The 19,465-nt window shown below is 42.8% G+C and overlaps 1 protein-coding gene across 2 annotated transcripts in view; it reads right to left on the bottom strand.

Moving 5' to 3' along the window:
- The window catches only part of GOLIM4 (golgi integral membrane protein 4), a 31,797-nt gene extending 12,659 nt beyond the window's left edge, over positions 1–19,138 (bottom strand). The window contains exons 1-7 of one of the 2 annotated variants that reach the window (XM_051626460.1): positions 18,417–19,138; positions 5,260–5,334; positions 4,040–4,089; positions 3,280–3,333; positions 2,630–2,780; positions 1,227–1,309; positions 570–653 (exon numbers count right to left, since the gene is read on the bottom strand). In XM_051626460.1, the coding sequence (XP_051482420.1) occupies positions 570–653; positions 1,227–1,309; positions 2,630–2,780; positions 3,280–3,333; positions 4,040–4,089; positions 5,260–5,334; positions 18,417–18,603 (684 nt within the window). In that variant the 5' untranslated portion in view covers positions 18,604–19,138. The remainder of the gene's footprint in view (positions 1–569; positions 654–1,226; positions 1,310–2,629; positions 2,781–3,279; positions 3,334–4,039; positions 4,090–5,259; positions 5,335–18,416) is intronic. The other variant, XM_051626461.1, reaches the window with a different exon arrangement.
- Positions 19,139–19,465: the final 327 nt, after the last annotated feature.

The raw sequence follows: 19,465 nt of genomic DNA, 5'->3' as shown, positions 1-19,465 counted from the left end.
ATGGCCTACACAGCTTGGCCTGGCAGAGCTGACTGCATCTGCACTGCTCTAGCAAAGTCTGTGCTTTGGGGGTGGTTCACTTGAAAATGACATTTAAGAAAGGTAATGCTGCTGCTTCTTTCTAACTATTTTGAGCTCCACCTAGAGTTCAGGTTCCTCCACATATACCCTCCCTCTGTTGCACTGATGTGTATCACCTTATAAACCAGGGCTTTATAATGATACATGGGAATGTCAGAGTGTGGGAAGTTAAACGAATAGAAGTTCTATCAGAAAAGACAGAGAAAGAAAGGTATTTGACAGCTCTCATGGAAGCAGATACTGTTCTTATTGGTAGTACATGCACCCTTGGATCTGTAATACAGCTTTTTAATTTCCAACAGCCCTATGATTTGTTGCAGCTTCTTGTTAAGAGCAGCCCTTGATCTCATGCATTTCCCTGCAGTGTGCAGCATGGTGCCAACTGCACATTCCCCATGCCAAAGGCTACATGCATCCCATTCCAGTCAGCTGCACTAGAAGAAACAAGTTTTAGGAAGGTAGAGCTAGAAGCTGCTTTCCTTTCTGACCTGTGCAGCTGCTAGTGCACTCTTGTGGTCTTCCAAAGTCACTACAAGCTGGTTGTGTTGGGAGAGTAAATTCTTATGCTGTTGCTACATAAAAAGAAGAACATGACATGTTTCACAAAAAGTTCATTCTAAAGGTAAATGAGGTTGCCTGGGGGATTTTGAACTAGGAAGATAATTAGATTTACTTCGAAAAGAAAATCCTGAGTTGGAATGACAGCATTTATTTACCATGGAATGAGAATTAAACATGCAAGCACACCAGGAAAGAAAATTCTGGAGGCCAGAATCTGTGTAACTAAAATACAGCTAAAAGTTGGAGGAGATGCCAGTGACTGTTTTTCATGAACTTCGTTTGCCAAAGCACAATTCTTAACGTGCAAAGTCAATTTTCCAATTTCTATGCTAAATACTTCTCTTCCAATTCTTTTGTGTTTTTGTTTGTTGTTGGTTTTGTTTGTTTTTTTTTTTTCAAATAAGCACATACCCACAATGCAACCAGGAAAGGACTAGAAATGCAGTTCAGCCACATTTCTCCCCTTTTTGCCCCTAACAGCAACTACCATTCTTCAGTTTAGGCCACCTCTGGCTTGTTAAAACTTGGGAAAATTTTTTACTTTTCCAAATGGTCTTGAAAGTTCTACTCAAAGCAAAGCCTACCTTGACATCTTGTAGCTGGGTGTGAATGTCTTGGTGAGCTTTTCTCAACTGTCTGTTCTCCTCCCGTAAGTTATACAGGGATTCTGGTTAAAAGAAAATACATATAGAATTTAAACCCTGTCAGATTTAGAGTACTAGATTAAGCACCAAAATTAAAACTATAAGACAAACTACATAAAATCCTACACAATGGATACAGTAAAAATAGATCAGAATTACTGTCTGGCTGTTTTACACCTCTCGCCAGCCCTGTAAAAAAGCCTTACATTTTCAAGCAAAAAATTGTAAAATTTGGTTAAACTTTCTATTGGCACACCCAGACTGCAACTGGAATTGTGCATCATTGTTGATGCTGGGGACTGCAGATGGCAAAGTTCATTCTGGTAATCTGAATCTTTAAAATACAGAGAGGAAGCTACCCTCCCCTCTCCCGCCACATTGCATCTGGGGAGTGAGAATTTTTTATCATAGGACTAAACTATTTTTTTGGAAGAGGTGCCCAGAGGGCCAGCAGCTTTAAAAAGCTTTCTGTTCTGGGACCAGGGAGAGGGCCTTCTCTTCTCACTTCTTACATGATGCAAGCAGACACAGGCAGGCTCTTCCCACACTCCAAGTTGCTAAGGCTGCAATCCAGCTCAGCCCAAGAGCTGTATGACTTCATTGGTGTGGTGCCAAGGCAAAACTAATCAACACAGCCCCTGCCTGCAAAACACTGTGCAGACAGAACTGCAGACAGCTCCAAAACTAACTCATGTGTTACTGACACATGGCAGAAAGCAGCTGAAAGCCCTCGGTGGGGGGAGCCCCCTCCTTTTCTTCTATGCAATTGTGTAATTAGGATTTAAGAGGTCTGCAGACTGCAAACAATCTCCGTAATAGGAAACTGGATGCCAAGAGTGAAAAATGAATACTTCATCATCCAAGAATACAGGTGCAATGTGTTTCAGAGAAGCTGATACATACAGAGAAAGTGAGGTCTAAAATGTATATAAAGTCACTTCATAAAGAGGCACAATTAAATCTCTGACAGAAGTGGCAAACATGCTTAGATTCCTTTGATTTACAAAAAAGAACAGAGACAAATAAATTCTTGCAAGTTTATACAAGTCTTAGAACTAAAATGGAAAGATTGGATAAACCAGCCACTAACACAATGGACTTCTAAGTGCTGTTTCTTACTATTTTCCTAATCTAATCCCTAATAGGAACACAAAGTACACACATTAATAGATTTCAGAAAGAGGCCACAGAAAATCATCCATAAAACGTAACTTATCAGAAGGCATAAGATGCATGAATGACCTGTTAGTGAGAAGAGAGACAATGCCTTTCTGTCTCACATCACAGAAAACAGTGCCAAATACACATTTTAATGTGGGCAGCCAAATACAGGTTGCACATACCCTTCAGCTTAGAGATCTCCTGCTCCTTTTCCTGCTGCAGTTGCAAGTATCGCTCCTTGTGATCATTGAACGTTCTGCTAAATTCCTCTCCTTGTTTTCTGTGATCTTCCTCAAGGTCAGCATGTTGCTTCTTTAGCTCTTCATGTTGACTCTGCAAACACCAAGTTAGACATTAGAACAGTTCTACATCTGCATATCTGGCTAATACTGTCTTTGGCAATTTGTTAAACAAGTCCAGATGAATGGGAAGCATTCATAACAAGAAGTTTATTATTCAAAGCATGCATGTTGCAGGTCCTCTCAAACACAAAACCATCTCTGTGATGAGTAGCCTCCTGTTCTAGGGCCACGTCACCTCACCTTGCAGTTGCACTGTCCCATTGGGAGCTGCTGGATGTGCCTAAGAAATTCCTTACATGCAGTCTGATAATGCAGTGTCCCATACAAGTGATAAGATTCAGTTACCTACAGGTAAGCCTGACTAGGAAAAACTGCAGTGAAGCATTTTTTAAATGGTACTGCTGCAGGAGGAAGGCAGCCTCATGCACTGACATTCCAGAGTGAATGATCAGCAGCCAGGGAGGCTGTGTCCCCCTGCCACTGCCATGGCAGAACCCAAGTTCTGTAACACTGGGACCCTCCTTACCCACCTTCAACATCTGGTGCTGCACACTCAGGGCACTGTACCGGCTGTTGGAGTCTTGCTGGAAAAGGAAAACACCAGTGTTCAACAGAACAGTGCTGTCATCCCTCTAACCCCTGTACATGCAGTTCTTCAGGAGTCACAAGCCAAGGGACAGACTCCCCAGGAAACAAATCAACCTCTCCACTTACTGCAGCAACACTGTATTTAAATTTAGGTTACTCAGCTCACTAACTGCTCCCCAGTTTCAACATGAAGTAGCCATAAAATCCTGATTTACTTGCTTTATAAAGAGCTGTCTGCAGGTCTCTGGGTCCTTTGCCAGATACAGCTTTCCTTCTGGCACTTGGTGTATAAAACAAAGTTTCTTGATGTTTTTATACTTTCCAGTTCAAAGACCACGTGTTAGGAAATTGTCACTTCTCCCTGACCTTTTCTCTGTGGACTAAGCTACAACAACAAATGCTAATGGCTTATTATTGCCCTTTCCCCTTAAAAATGGTAACATTACGTTTGAACTACCATAATATAAACAGGAGGTTATTTTCTAAATTAATTTTCTGGAAAGATATTAGGATCTCCTATTACAGCTCAAATAATTAGGAACTGCAGAACACTTACACATGCAGAGTAGAAACTGAACAATTGAGCACTCTTTCCACTAGTATTCTGTGAGAGCTTTTTAAGCAGTTATATTGCATATTCCTTTTTCTTGCAACTCAAATACCATCAACTGTTAAAAACTTGTGCTAGGAATGACAACTTACCCTTCCTTTATTTAGTGTTTCCTGTGCTTCTAGTTTATAAACAAGGAAATCTACAACATAAAAGGGAAAATACTAATGAAAAAACCCAGAAAGATTAAGAGTCTTTACTTAAATAACCTAAGTGTTGTGTACACGAACTAAGATCTGAATACTTATGCAGTTAAAATTTTCCAGAAGATCCTGAAAAAAAACAACTATGGCCAATTTGAAAAACATGCTCAAATTTTAATAAAATGTTTTCATTAAAAAGTTTCATATCTTAGTGTGAGATATAAGGGGGTACAGGAGCAAGACTACAGATAGGGAATGAAATCTGTTACATCAACTCTCTCAAGAGAGGCCCAGCAACATCATTCAAAAGGAAAAGGACATTGGGCCTGTTTGCATTAGGATTAAAAAAACAATCACTTTGAAGAAGTGTGAAAGTCTAGATTAAGTTTAAAGAAAACAAAAATTTCTCCTTTTGCTCCTTGAACCTCTTTCAGGAGGTGGAAATGCCGACTCATCTCGGTGAGTCAAGGAGACAGCTCGGCACTAGATGGCACCAGAAAGCTGTCGAGAACTGCACAGTAAGAGGAACTTCTTACACGTTCTTCATCTTCGCTGAAGCAGTAGTTTTAATTCAGCGCCCAAATCTTCAGTCTTGGGAAAAATACACGCTTTACTCTGAAAGTTGTAGTGAATTTAACATAACAGAAGACTTGGAGAAAACCCAGAGGACTGCACTCTGCTGGAGCTTCACAGAGGGCAGATGTGCAAGAAATAACAATGTGGGCCAACGTTTCCCCCTCACACACACCTAGAACCTAGTTTTAATCAGAAGATACATAAGCATGTGTTTACCCTTAAGGAGGTGTAAAAATATTGATTCAGAGTCTAATTTCACACTGATGGAATGCAGGAAGAGAGCCTGTGTTTTTGGCACACGTTATAAATCCTCAGCATGCTGAGACAGGATTTACTCATCCCTCCGCGTACCTGGGAGGTTTCTGTACACTGATACAGACACAGTCTCTATACACACTAGGCCATTTTGCAGTCATCTGTAAACAGCACTAAAGATGTTTACTTTAAAAAATGAACTAAGAACATCTGACAAGGTGGTCCTGCTAAGGTGTTATACATCAGTAACTCATTGGAAGTTGGACAAAAAATATCTGAAGTTACTTTTTTAAATATTCAAGGTATCTCAAATGTCAAAGTGAAAAGCAAGTTCTTACCTTCTTTTGCTTTCTTATGTTCAAGTCTCTCCTTTTGTAGTGACTTCTCTAATCTTGACCTGTGCTCATATACAACTGAAAAGACAAATTTTGGACACTTTGTAAGTAACAGACACAAAACCCACCCCCAGCACACCCAAACAGCACTGGTATGGAATGTACCAGGAAAACACAAGTGGAATGAGGTCACAGGATAAAGGACTGTTTGCATTTTTTGGGATAGCAAATTTTTTTTCTTCCTTTTTTTGTATGCTTTATTGATCCTGGGTTATTTTCGTTGCATAAACACACTGTGATAACTGTGCAAATTTGTTCTTGGAGACTGCCAGCTGTGGTGGAGCTACATGAAAGCTCCCAAAGCTCTTTCCTTCTCAGGTATGCACGTGCACATTTCCCAAGCTTCCATTCTCTCCTGCCCTGTTGATAAACAGAGCAGCTCAGTTTAACACAAGTCCTTCTCACTGTCCAAAGTATAACTTGCACTCTTTTGAGTTGCTAATTTGTATTAATTCAATGTATGATTTTCCCTTCAAATCTTGGAAACTCCTTTTCTAAGAAGTAAACTGTTGGTGAGCAAAAGCCTTCAACAGGAAGCATCAAATAAAGATTTGCATCTTGGCAGCCACAGAAAACTCCTCTTGCACCTTAAAACATGTTCTTAATTCCACCAAGGTGCAGGGTGGTTTACCTGCAAGTATTTACATTTTGGCTTAGAAGCTGGATTGCTAATCAATCCTTGTCAGTCATCTCTATTGTGCTATTTATCTTCTAAAGTCAAGGGCATCAGTCAAGATGAACTATGTACCAACAACCTCTGCAACAAAACAAGCATGTAATGAATATTCACAAAGTCACCAGCATGAAAGCTTTCAGGGAAGAAAAAGAACCCTGCAGCACTACAGTCATGGTTTTATCTGGGCACCGAGGACTGAGGATGCTGAATTACACTGCAAAAAGGAACAGTGGTTGTAGCATAGCAACTCAGGAGAGAAATGAAATCCATAATGGGTTTCCCCTCCCATGCAATCAGGAGTAGAAATAGGCTCTTTGGCAAACAGACTAAACCACAAGTCCATTGAGAGGTAACATTTTCCATTTCCCTAGTTTGTCTGCACGTCTACCTTCCTCATCTCCTCCTTGTCTTTTAAGTGTGTGGGAGGAAACCCTGCACACCAAACCCATAATGAGGGCACGAAGAAAGGAGAACACCATAGTTGGGGTTCCAGGGACTGAGATGCTCTGTACCTTTCCCAGTTAACTGCATCTCTGCCCAGCTTTGGCTTTCCTGTCTTCCCTCTGCACTTTGAAGTGATGTCTCTACACCTTTCCCATGTAGTGCATCCTTCCTGCTACCTTTTGTGTGCTTTGAAATGCTGGAACAAAACAGGCAGTATTTTAAAACAGCCCTTCCCATGGCCCAAAGGACTAGGAAAAGCTTCCTCCTACACCTCTCCTAGTTCCTCTACTGGTTGGTTCAGCAACGCTTTGCTCTGATAAAAGTGCAACATAATGAAGATTTTGATCAAGAAAATAATTGATAAGAAAGCCTAACTTCAGTATTTTCTCACTTGTTCATGTGGGGAGTAGGCTGCAGGTCAGATTTTTTAAGTACATATAGGAGTTTATCTCCCATAAATGTGAGTTATTCTCACCACCTGGGAACTTCCTAGGCAGGAGTCCGAACTACAAAGCTCTTGTTCCTACAACAGGGAATTCCTCCTTCTTCATTACCAGCCTGGGTGTAAGATGTCTGGGCAAGAAACTCAAAGAGATAACTACACTAAAAAACATTTTCTATTACAGGTTTCCCAGATGGGGGTGGAACCTATGTAAGGAATCTGGCAAATTCCTGCTGGTGTGATGCACCGACATGGCACTTCACAGATCATTTATTCACAGGTAAGTTCTTCAAGTTGTACTGAGTTTTTCACAAATAATTGAACATTTTCTAGAATGGCAAAAAAAAAAAAAAAAAAAAAAAAAAAAAAAAAAGGTAAAACACCCCACTGTCATCTAATGGCCATTATGCACTATTCCAAAGCTGGAATAAATGCACTTATCAGTTTCATTCTTTAGGTTATCTATAAATGTCACCTACATGAACAAAGAACAACAAGGATCCACAGGGAGGTGATCCAACCCCAGAGAGCAAAGCCCAGAAACAGAACCAGTAACATCACAGATCGTTAAAACACCTTTTGCCTTCCACAAGGAAATACTTAACAGGTCTTGAATTGATCCCAACTAAATGAAGGCCTTGATTTAAGATTCTTCTCATACAGAAATGAAAGTGGAGGAAAAAGAGCAAGGGTGAAGCTCTAAAGCTTCTGAGACAATTACACCACTCTGACCCTTGCTGAACGTTAATTGCAACACAGGAGTCAAGCCACATGATGAAAGCAAGATTATTTAACAGCCACAGTTATTTCTCTTAACTTGGCTTTGCAGCTCTAAGCAGTAAAACTGTTATTAAGCCAACTAGCCATTATTGTCTATTTAAAAGAAAATATCTCCTATTTTACATCATTAGCAATTTTGCAGCTGCATTACTTTGGTATTTTGGTCTGACATTAGCATGATTCCAGACTCTAAAACAGTCCTGACCCCACTATCTCACATACTGGAAAATTAAGATTACACTGGGATTTAAATATACATGATGCAAGAGATCTTATTAATTTTTATTGTTTCTTATGCAATTCTGCAACCTTTCTTTGAGCTTAAAGTAATACCTTTCATTTAAACCCAGCAGATTTCACTAGTCTTGGCAACATTCAATGTTAATTTCTCTCAGTGTTGTAAGTCACACTGGCACTTTTCTAGTGACACTATGAAGGTCTGTAGAACATAGACTTGTATAAAAATACAGTTCACTTCCAATGCTTGTGACTGGAGATAGAAGCATTAAAAATGTGAACCCATGCACATAGCTTTCCTGCTAAGAGAGTAAAGTATTTCCATAAGGCAAGGGGGAATCCCTTCAATACGGGATGCAGGATAGATTTTCTAGTCGAATGACGACAATAAATAAATAAAAAGTTATCTCAGAAGAGGTTTCTTGACTTATCTGATGCTAATGTTTCAAGCTGGGAGAGCACATGATTCATATAGCAAGACCTGCTCCCCAAGCTTCCAGCTTTGTACATGATTAAGTCAGTGAATCTGGCTTCCAACAGGAGATCCGGTATTTCACTACTCATAATCTTATCAGAAACAAACTATCAGACTGTGGGTAGCCTGGAAAATGATCAGGAGTCATAAGACACATTCCTTCCACCTGTTTCAAAGATTCTCATTTGAAAGTCTAGCAATAAATGGGTATTCCAGGGACACTGCAAAAATCTAAAAAAGAATGGAAGTATTCCCACAATAAAGACTAGGAAAATTAGTACAGCACAAGAAAACAACATTACAGAAACCATGTATTTACAATATATTGACCAAAATATTGAAGCTATATTTTATGCCCTTGAAGTTTGCTGGTTTGACTTTATATAAAAAGGCCAGAAACAGAAGCTAAGATAATGTGAAACTGATTGTGTACAAAACCAAGCATTTTCCTGGCTTAATTATGGAACAATTTTGCATACAGGCAGGGATTGACTGTGCTCGTTTTATTCACTGAAAGCCACAACTACCACTGTGTGTAGTATCACAACTGCATTTACTTTAAAAGAAACTCCTACACTTTTCAGTTTACTCACATGAAGAACAATCAGGTAACAGCTTTGTCAACTTACAACCAGTCACTGCAAAAGAGCAGAATTCCTCCTGGCAAACCAAACCGTGCTTTGGTAGTTGTGCTTAAAAATAACCACTGCTTTGACTCAATTCTCTATTGATTTATGTTGCTCAGAGTATTAATCATTTTAAGAGAAGTTTGTATTTAACATCCAAATATTCACATTCAGGGTTTATGTAGTGTTTGGCACAGACCTATTGCTGATTTCCAGTGCACAAGGAGAACACAGTAACGTACTGCTTTCAAAGGTCCTGCACCAAAAATGACCCCTTGACTAAAATAAACCCATGCCTCTGACTTAGTCAGTACTCCAGTATGAAACCAGAATTGAAGACTGGAAGCAAATTCGGAAGATTTGGGTCTGACTAGCTTCAGTGCAGACAAGCTGCTCACACCAGAGCGAGATCCCACCACATGGTGCTCCCAAGGTTCTACAGGAACAAGATGCACTACTGCCATGCAAACAGCTCCACACAGAGCAGTGCATGCAGACTGATCAAGTGCCTGCACCCAGGTGAAAGTTTAGCTATAAACTAGTTGATGTGACACTAAGTGTTTGGAATTCATTAAAACTCACAAGTCACTCCTTAACTAAAGCTGTGACTCTTGCTTTTGGCCCAACAAACTCCAGCTCAGTCCCTGGTGTCTTACCCAGGACAAGAATTAATCACTGATGCTCTCTGTGGAGCTTGCCTTCTACCAAGGGGGCTTCCCACACTAACAGTGCAGAGCGTGGTAACAGATTAGACAAGGTACCAGAACTTCTAATCATGAGAGAACTTCAAAAAGTTCTGGAACACACAGAGAGTTCAGGTAAGAGTATAAGGAAATTCACATGCTTATCAAACCTTGAGCTTTGCATTCTCAAAAAAGAAAAGAGGAAATCTGAAGCACAGCAAGGAGAAGTGGTGCAGATCTTGAAATTTTTGCTTTGATGGCAGTCCTGGAAATGGGGGAGTGCTGGGTAATTGGACAAACTACTGCAGTTTGTCCCAGAAACACTTAAATTTCTAAGAAATAGCTGTGGCCTCTAGTCAGTTAGAAGGATGACATGAAAATTAATTTCTAAACTGGAGTAAACATCTACATTTAATAGAATCCTTTTATTTCACCTTGCCTCATGTATTCCCTTTCTTAAGTCAGTAACACCTCTAGGAACAACAGATTTAAAATCAATGGCAAGTAAAACAATGATAGGTTGGGATATAGGGAGGTATTTAACACATTCAAGCAGTCAACTGTAATAGCTGCTGCTAAAAATACAAGTTTGAGAAGGGGGATTAAACGTGATTTAATATTTAATCCCTAACAGTCAGGCTTCAGACATGACTTTTGTTAGGAAGGAGATCACGTTTTTCACCCAAGAAAAGATTTCCTGTGCACTCCACAAAGTACTTCTTCCAGCCTTCAGGGCCACCCACGATTATGACACGCTGGGTCAGATTAGCATCTCACCTTGTATATGCATTTTTCTGTACACCTATCTATGCTAAAGATTATTTTTAATTATGATAAACGCAAATAGTTCAAACAAAACCTGTTTAGTGATGAGACTTAAATTCTTAAGGTTAGCAGATTTACTTTTAAAAAATTCCACTCCCTTTTCATGATTTTCCTCTCTCCACTATCCAGACCATTTTGAAGAGAACACACAAACATTCAGAAGAGCTGCAGAGACAATAGCTTCCTTCTCACAGAATCTCTGTTCTTCCTCTTCAAAAATTGTGTTAGAATTGTTTTGAATTTTATGCAGAAGTCTAGTGATTCCATCTGCACGGTGTTAGGATCTGTATAAAAATATATATTTGGAAACTAGTGCAGAAATTGACTCTGAAGAGAAACAACTTAATCTATACACACACGTTGGCTTAACAGCCTCTCCTAACTGAAACATCCATTTGTGTTTTTTTCAGGATGGAATATGGCAAAAGCTGATGTAATAGCTACAGTTATCACCTTACAAAACTGCTAACCACTTCCTTAAATTAGTTCTCAGGAGCTCCAACACAAGGGACTTTGGAGTCGGCTCCAGTTGTACATTTGAAAAACAGCACACAGAAATCAATACTTTGAGTTTGTGGCTCATACTTTTTTTTTTTTTTTTTTTGCAACAGAAGATCCCTGTCAAACCTCCAAAGACATATCTGAGTATGATGGATTAACTGAAACACTGAAAATGGCATCGCTCATTGTGGTGGGATGGACAGGATTGACTGCTTACTGTGCCCTCCAGGAGCATGAACAGGCCATACTCCTCTCAAGGTCTCTGTAATTAAGAGCTGAAAAGGACTGCCAAAGTCAGGGATCTGAGTCACCTCAGAAGAGTAAGATACTGGGATGATTTCAGATACCTGGGGGGGGAATGCAAAGGAAGAGGTGGAGTAATTGCAGTTTCTTTTCTTTCTTAATTAAAGATACATAGTAGAGAAGCTTGGGAAGTTCAATCACCAGAAAAAGATCAGAATTGCCTCTAGTTCAGAAGACTCTTCTTTAAACAAGGAACAGCACCAAACCAGACTGAATTCCATAGGTCCTTACCTCAGGCTCCAACAGTAGAAATTCACGTCCCTGAATCCTAAAAACCCCAAGAAAAATCACCCAACAAAAGATTCTGCCTTAATTAGTTATTCTGTATAGTTCCTGTTTTCAGCAATCTGAATTATTTAGCTTTCATTACCATTAAACCTCAAAACAGCATCTGGCTTTTAGCAAGAGAGGTTCAATTACATTTTGTATGCAGGGATCCTATTCCAAAAGGAGCCAAGTGAACTCTATTGGTGACAATATCTTCACCACTATAGAAGAGACTCTACAATGTGAGCTCAAATCTCACTCTGGGTGGAAACCTTACTCATAAGGTTGCCCCACCCAACTACACAAGCTGACAAGACTGCATCCTGCCCAGCAAAAAACATCAAGCCCGACCTGACAACGTGTTTGGAACATCATCTTTAAATCCATTTTGCTTCGGTTTTAACAGTAAAGCAGCAATCTTAGCTGAAGCACTCCAGGAGTGCCTAACTCTTGGATCTTCAGAGTTTTGTCAGCACAACTGCAAGGCCTACCCCACCCTAAAACTCTTTTATCACTTAAACTATGCTGTCAACTGCAGGATTTCAGATTGCAGACAACTGTCTGATTGTGATCGTGGCTGTTTCATCATCTACTTTTCTACTGGCCTCCCTCCAACAAAGCTGAAGATGTTTTAGGTGATGCAGAAGCTGCTGTCACACCTTGGCCTGCTGGGACCACATAACAGAATGAGACTGTTGAAGAAGCCAGAATGCAAACTCGCCAAAGCACCCACCCATCTTGCAACCCCCTCCTCTACTCTCAGCTCTGAAGTGACACAACCCAGACAGATCAATCACTCACTCACAAGCTGTAAAAGGCTTACATCGTTGGTAACAAATGGTCTCAGGATATTGGCTCAATCTTACATCAGTCTCTTTGCTACCAGGCCCAACATTAAACCGGGGGGAACAACAAAACCCAAGGAATGAAACCACCCCATTACCTCATGCTGCTTAGCACTCCTCCAGACTATGGGCTCTGTGATCTACAGCCCAGATTCCAGCTTGGGTGCAGATGTAATACTGCAACACTGCTAGAAGTTTATCCTGGAAGCATTATGTCCACAAGGAAAGGGATCTAGAGGCATTCAGGCATGGATTAAAGGAATAAAAAAAAAACCACCATAAAATACAGGCATTTGCTTAATTTATCTTTCCAGTCACAGAATTCAGCTGCTGGGACTCTTGGTCACTACAGACCTGGAAGCAAAAAAAGAACAGTGCCCAGAGTCAACCGAACTGAACAAAGCTCTGGCATGTTTACTGTGTTCAGATTATAAAGAAATCCTGATAATTGCAGATAACAGGAAATCTTCAGGTTGAGCTGCAAAACAGCTATCTAAGTTTTATACACACATACCTGTGCATACAAATGCATATACAAAGATATTTATAGCATATAGATCTTCTGTACTAAAAGTCTGCACAAGTAATTTCAAATGCTTAATGTATTTTTAACTTTTTAGGATGTTAAATACCCAGTGGAAAAAGAGAATTGGAAGTACAAAAGACACGAAGTTACAAACCAGAGCATACCATTCCAGAACAAGACAAGAGGACACCACAATGGCAGCAGAATTAGGGATATTATAATTGCAATGTAATGCAGTATTGCACCTACGTGCCAGCAGCACACAGGGAATCAACCTCTGCTGTAACAGCATGTACTGGTTTGGTGGGTTTTCTGGTAGTGGGGAAGGGGCCCCACCGGGTGCGTCTGCTAAGAAGCTCCCTCAGCTCCAAAACCAGCCAAGGAGCCATTAGAGACAGTTGATGCACGTCTGCAATTAACATATGACAGAACTGATAGACGAGCTGAGTGAGCAGGAGGAGCTGAGCTGGAGGGGCAGAGTGGTTGGTGAGGAAGAAGGGGAAGAAGGTGCCCAAGCAGAATTTTTCCTCTAACCCATGGCGAGATGGCAGCTGCCCCTCTGCGCTCATAGAGGAACGTGGTGGGACATTCCCTAAAGGTGCCAGGAGGGGTGAACTCTGATTTGCTGCCAGTGGGTTTGGATGATGCAGCTCTGGAAGACCCCATGGCAGGAGAGGGGACTGTTCCCAAAGCAGCCGTGACCTTAAACAGTGAAGAACCCTCCCTGGCCTTTGACCCGACTCATGAGCTTCTAGTTGGCCTTTGTCCTCCCCAACCCAGTGTGTGTCTATGTGGGGGGGCAGTTGAGTGAATGGCCACAGGGCTGGTTCTTTGTTGTCCTGTTAGGCCACAGTGCTACCAAGGATCCTTCAGATCTCAGATAGCAACCAAAGGCAATCAGAAGCAGCACTGTGGTGTTATGTGCAATCTGAAACTAACAGTAATCACAGGAATTCAGATGGCTGTTGTTATGGGGAACAATCAGATCCCACAGGAACAGCACAGGTGTAGCTCTACTTGCATGATGCATGTGAAAATTAAACCATCAAAAGTTCTGTCAGTTCTTCCTAGCTCTGCCAAATTTAAATAGAGCACTAGAAAAAAAAAACAAAGGGAAAAGGGGTGCAAGGTGATACATCCACATCTGTACATACTTCACTAAGGACAGTTTTGGCCTCTAGTAGTCAGCATGCTGACAGACATAATAAATATTAACCACTGCAGTTACACAGAACTATCATCTAGTGTTGTGATGCATTATGTAAGTCTCTGTACCTAGAGCTGCTGTAGATCTGATCAACTTCTAGCAGGTCATCTCCAAGCAGGGCCTCAGTTTAGGACAAACAGTGTAACAGGCACAGAGGAATTCTGCAATTGCTTTTCAACTGGTGCTTTCTAGTGCTGGAGGAGATAGTTTTGAGGAAACCCACACCTTGTCTACAACAGGGCAAACTCTGAACTCTCAAATTCAGAATCCCTGCAGGATTGACTCCCAGGATTACAGCATGATCTAAGGCTGCACAGAGATTACCTGAAGCCATCAGATACGTTACGACTCAAAGAGAAAGAGCAGGAAAATTCAGGTAGTAAAAGGCACTAAATTTAGGCTGTTATTAGGATTAGGGATTAAAACAGATTAAAATAGTACAGAAGGGGTTATTTAATACCCAGAGGATGGTAAGACAGAAGCTGTAAAGCCTAAAAAGACATTTATAGATACGTTCAGCCTTTAAGCAGACAAAGATAAAATCAGGTTCATCTACAGCTGTCAGTGCATTATCTGTTCTAGCCACTGAAGTCTGTTCCTGTACAGCAAATACCTTAAGTCTTAGTTTGACACATCTTTATAGGAGGCAAAGAATGTCAAGTTTTGTTTTTATCATTTTAAGAAGTACTAAATAAGATTATCTTAATGTTTCAGACATATAACGCCCAGAGAATGAGATCCTAAATAATCAGCTCACTGGGAAGATCAGCTTCTCTATGAAAGAGCTTACAAACAACAACGACTCCAGGTTTTCTCAGGAGCCCAGAATTTTTGCGTCATCTCTCAACTTTGCCTCCATTATTCCCTCTGTGGGTTACAACACCAGCCCTACTTTCTCCATGCCCATCAGAACTTTGTTAAAGAGACAAAAATGCCAAAGTTGGACATTCTTTTCTGTGAGAAGTTTAGCTTTCAAATACCCAATCTTCTAAAACATGAACTGTCTAAAGGGAGCGAGCTTCAGATCCCAGCTTCTCCAACCCAGTCATTCTTAACCTGTTTCCCAAGTGTGCCATCCTTCCAAGCACACCCTGGTCTCATTTCAAGAGGCACAAAGACTTCTCAGCTGAGTACCTGAAGCTGCAAACACCCAAACGAGCAGAACTCCCTGCAACAACAGTGACATGCAGCCCTCTTCAGATCAGGTGCATGGGCTCTTCCTGCACTACTTTTCAATGATCTGAATATTCTGCCTTGGTAAATGACAGTGCTGCTTTCCTCACGTGTACAGAAGATCCAGCCTGGTTCACGTGCTAAGTTTGAGCAAAACAAGGCAATGAAAAAGATAAAAATCTAAGACAACTGGCTTTTCAAACAAAACCAGAAAACACTGCTCATACAGGCATGAAGAACTGGCAAATATTAAAAAGAAGGGGTTTATTACCTACATAGATGAAAACCCTAAAACTGTGCAGAGACAGAAAAACAATAGAGGGGATAGAAGGAAGTAAAGGGAGGCTACACTCCAAGCTACATCTGAGGATCTTTCTTGAGATTTTGGGCAGACCAAAGGCACCCAGGCATATAACTGTGACCTTATACATAAACTCAGGAGTTACCCACAATCCTTAAGCATTTCACAAACTGACTCAAGTTTCACCCAGAAGCCATAACAATGTTCCTCTGTGCACAATCAGGAAAGCAACTATCTTTATAGGCCCCAGCAGTCACAATAAAAGCCAACAAAGTTCAGAAAACATGAGATATTTTGCTGCCACCTGAGATATCTGAAGTTATTCCAGAGCAGTATCCACAGAGAAACAGATTACTCTGCAGGGAAAAGGTAAGTTTCACTGCTTTACTATTGCTACATTTTGTGTTCTCATAATAACCCTGAAAGAAAGAATCATCTCTCTGGTGTTGTTAAGGTCAGCAAAGAGCTGTAGCCTGGGTATTCTTAGAGGTTGTTTGGGTTTGGTTTTGTTTGTTTGTTTAGCAACAGAAACATTGTTGATTTAAAATAAGCCACTTAAAAATCAAAAGTTCAAAGGGCAGGCAGATACTGCACCTGCAAATACAGGCTCTCCTATCAGTATTTTATGGTCTATTTCAAGGTCTCTGTTTAAAGCAAATTCCTTCCTGTTGTTCTATATCAAATAATTAAATAGGAAAGGTTCAGTTTAGGTGTTGTATGTCACCAGTTAGCATGGTGCTTGTGTATCTCTGCCTGAGTTGGGCACAGGCAGAGGTTCCAAATTCTCTCACTGATAATCTGCTACTTCAAAAATCCAAGTGATGATACAGGGCAGGCCATCCCAGGAAGAGTAATTAAATGTACAGAGACAGAAAGTCCTCAGGCATGTAGCTTCCATTTACTTTAGTGGGAGATGAGGCATCTGATGCTTGCTGCTGCTTTTAGTATGTTTCTGGCCTCACCCTCTTTTAGGTATATGAGCTATTGCCATAATACAGGAAAATTTTAAACAACCAATTTTATTGTTATATTATGCTTTTCCTTGTATTCTGTGGCTTAATAGCTAGCAATTTATTTTTAAACAAGGTTTACTGCTACCATACTAGGTACAGATAAGATCTCCTCCTTAATAGGCTTGATATACTGGCACAGGTCCCAGAACCATGTGAATTTATTGCATTGATAATCAAACCTATTAACGTTTTCAGACTCTGGTCCATATTTTGCATTTCTCATTGGTACACTGACACAAGCAAGAGAATGCTTCCATAAAATGCAGCACTGTCACTGCACTTACCAACTACTAGTTGCCTGCTGCTCCCCTGAACTTGCTCAGATAGATGATGGCTACTCAAAATGTTCAGAAGTGGGAAGTTTAAACTAACAGTCCAGACCAAATATACCTGATCAAGAGAATCTCACCACTGTTAGAATAAAATTTCTTGCATGCTCCTCTTTGGTATAGCAAGAGCAACAGGAAAAAGCTAACTTGTTGAATTTTAGCTTGAGAACAAGATGCTCCTGTGTCCTCTTCAAATACTGCTGGCAAACAGACAGACTAGCAAAAGTAGCCCTTTAGCCATCTGCCACATATTCATCTTTCAGCCAAATATTTTGTGACCAAAATGAAGGTTTTTGTCCATTTTTTCCACAGTATTACCTGGAAATGGCCTGAAATTAAAATACTAAGTAATAATGCTCTCAGATTGTAGCTAAACACACTCAAGTAACAAATCACTGTAAGAATCTACCAGTATAAGCCCAATTCTGCACTCTCTGCATAAAAACTGTGTGCTTCCAGGCATGCTTTTATCTAGAATTCTACAGTGAAAATTCTGGTTGAAGATCACCCTGAAGTTAAGTACTAGTACAGCCACCAGAGCAGGCCACTCCTACTTGTGTTTTATTCTGAGAAACAAATCTAAAGAGTTTTGGGAGTTGGCTTTGGACTTTGTATATGCCAACCTCATCACCTTGCAGTGACAATTAGAGAGGTGCTGAGGTCTTGCACCTTCTAGAACACTGATGCTTCATGTATGTATCTGCTGCTTTGCATCTGATTTCTGGACATGCAGATCTCAGACATCAGCATCTTTTCATCTTCAAGCACAGGACTCCCACCTTTGGTGCATCCTTAAACCAAGATACACATGGATCTGTATTTATGTGGCATCCTTAGGCCAAGAAATTAAGAGTTGCTCCAAAAGTAATAGAATAGACTTTTCCAAAGAATCTATTTGAACTTTCTTTCAAAATACCCTTTAAAAAAAAAATGCTTTATTAGAGTACTCCTCTATTTCCTGGAGCTATTTAAAGTTTATGCTGCCCAGGAATGGCAGCCTTGCACTTCTGCAGCTGAATGTTCTCTCAGAAGCATAAAATTAACACTGCTAAGACAACACAGGAGCATGCAGAAGTCCCAGAACTGGACATGGTCTGCAGTGTTAGATGAGCAGCAGTATGCCTACCTTTTCTGTTTACACCAGGAATTGCCAAGTGATGTGCTGTCCTTTGGGAGTAAGAGTCACTCCATAAAACGTGTAGGAGCGAGGGGGAATTAGAGCTCTCGAAAAGCCCGTGACAAAATCTCGCACTGACTTCAGCAGGGCTGGGCTCCTACCCACGGCTCGGTGCCCAAACCCCACAGGCTGGAGGGAGAGAAGGGGAAGAAGCACGGAAGGAGCAAAACTTTGTGAGCGGTCGGACAGCCAGAGTCCGGCCTTGCCCAGAGAGGGAAGGTATTCTACAAGCCTCAGGAAAGGAGCAGAGGGTCCTGCCGAGGTAAGTACCTTGTAACTGAGCCGAGAGGGACTCTTGGTGCTGCTGGTACTTGAGCGCCGTGGCCTCCGCCTTCCTCAGCTGGCCCTGCAGCTCGTAGTAGAGCATCGCCCCGTAGAGGAAGCCGAACACCACAGTCAAGAGCAGGAGGCTCTGGAAAATCCGCTTCTGCTTTCGGGAGCACATCCCGTTGCCCATGTCCCCGGCGGGGTCCCGAGGGTCCCCGCCCCTCACGAATCAGCAGCGGGCAGCTGGAGGCGGCGGGCGAGGAGGCGGCCACATCGGAGGCCCCGGGCCCGCGCCGGGAGGAGGAGGAGGAGGAGGAGGGAGGGACAGAGGGAGGGACAGAGGGCGGGAGGGGCGGGCGAGCGGCTCAGCCCCTGGGCACCGCCGCGGATGCCCGGGCGGCTTCCCCCTGCCTGCGGGACGGAGCGGGGCCGGGCGGGCAGCGCAGCCGCATGCTGCGGCGGGAGGGCCGGCCCCGCCTGCCTGTCCCGGGGCCCCGCGGCAGGGCCGGGCCGGGCCGGGCCGGGCAGCAGCGCTGGCACCTGCGGGAGAGGGGCTGCGGGGCGGCTCTCCCCGCTCTCCGCAGCTCGGCCCCGCCGCGGGGGCCCGCCCGGCGGGTGGCTCCGCCGCCGCCACCCGAGAGGAAGGGAGGCGGCTGCCCCTCGGCCCCGCACTTACGTGTCAGCCCCGCTCCGCCGCGGCTCCCTGCCGCGGGATCCCTGAAGGAAGTCCCGCTCCGGGCGCGGCCTCATTGGGCCCGGCCGCGGGTCTCTCCCCTCCCTTCGGGGCGGCAGCGCCGGAGCGCATTGGGTGCCCTGCGCGTCCGTCCGAGCCGCCCGGCGCTGCGCTTCCCTCCGCCCGCCCCTCGCCCGGGGCTGCGGGGCCGCGCTGGCCGCTCCCTGCCGCGGGGAGCGGGGCGGCGGGCCCGGTGTGTGCGGGGCGGCGGGTCCGGTGTGTGCGGGGCGGCGGGGCCGGTGTGTGCGGGGCGGCGGGGCCGGTGTGCGCGGGGCGGCGGGGCCTGTGGCCGCGGGCTGTGCCCGGCCCCGCACCCCGC

This window comes from Apus apus, chromosome 8 (assembly GCF_020740795.1).
Source record: "Apus apus isolate bApuApu2 chromosome 8, bApuApu2.pri.cur, whole genome shotgun sequence".
NCBI classification, from domain to species: Eukaryota; Metazoa; Chordata; class Aves; order Apodiformes; family Apodidae; genus Apus; species Apus apus.
Note: the sequence above shows the minus strand (reverse complement) of the source record. Positions and strands in the feature narration are given on the sequence as shown.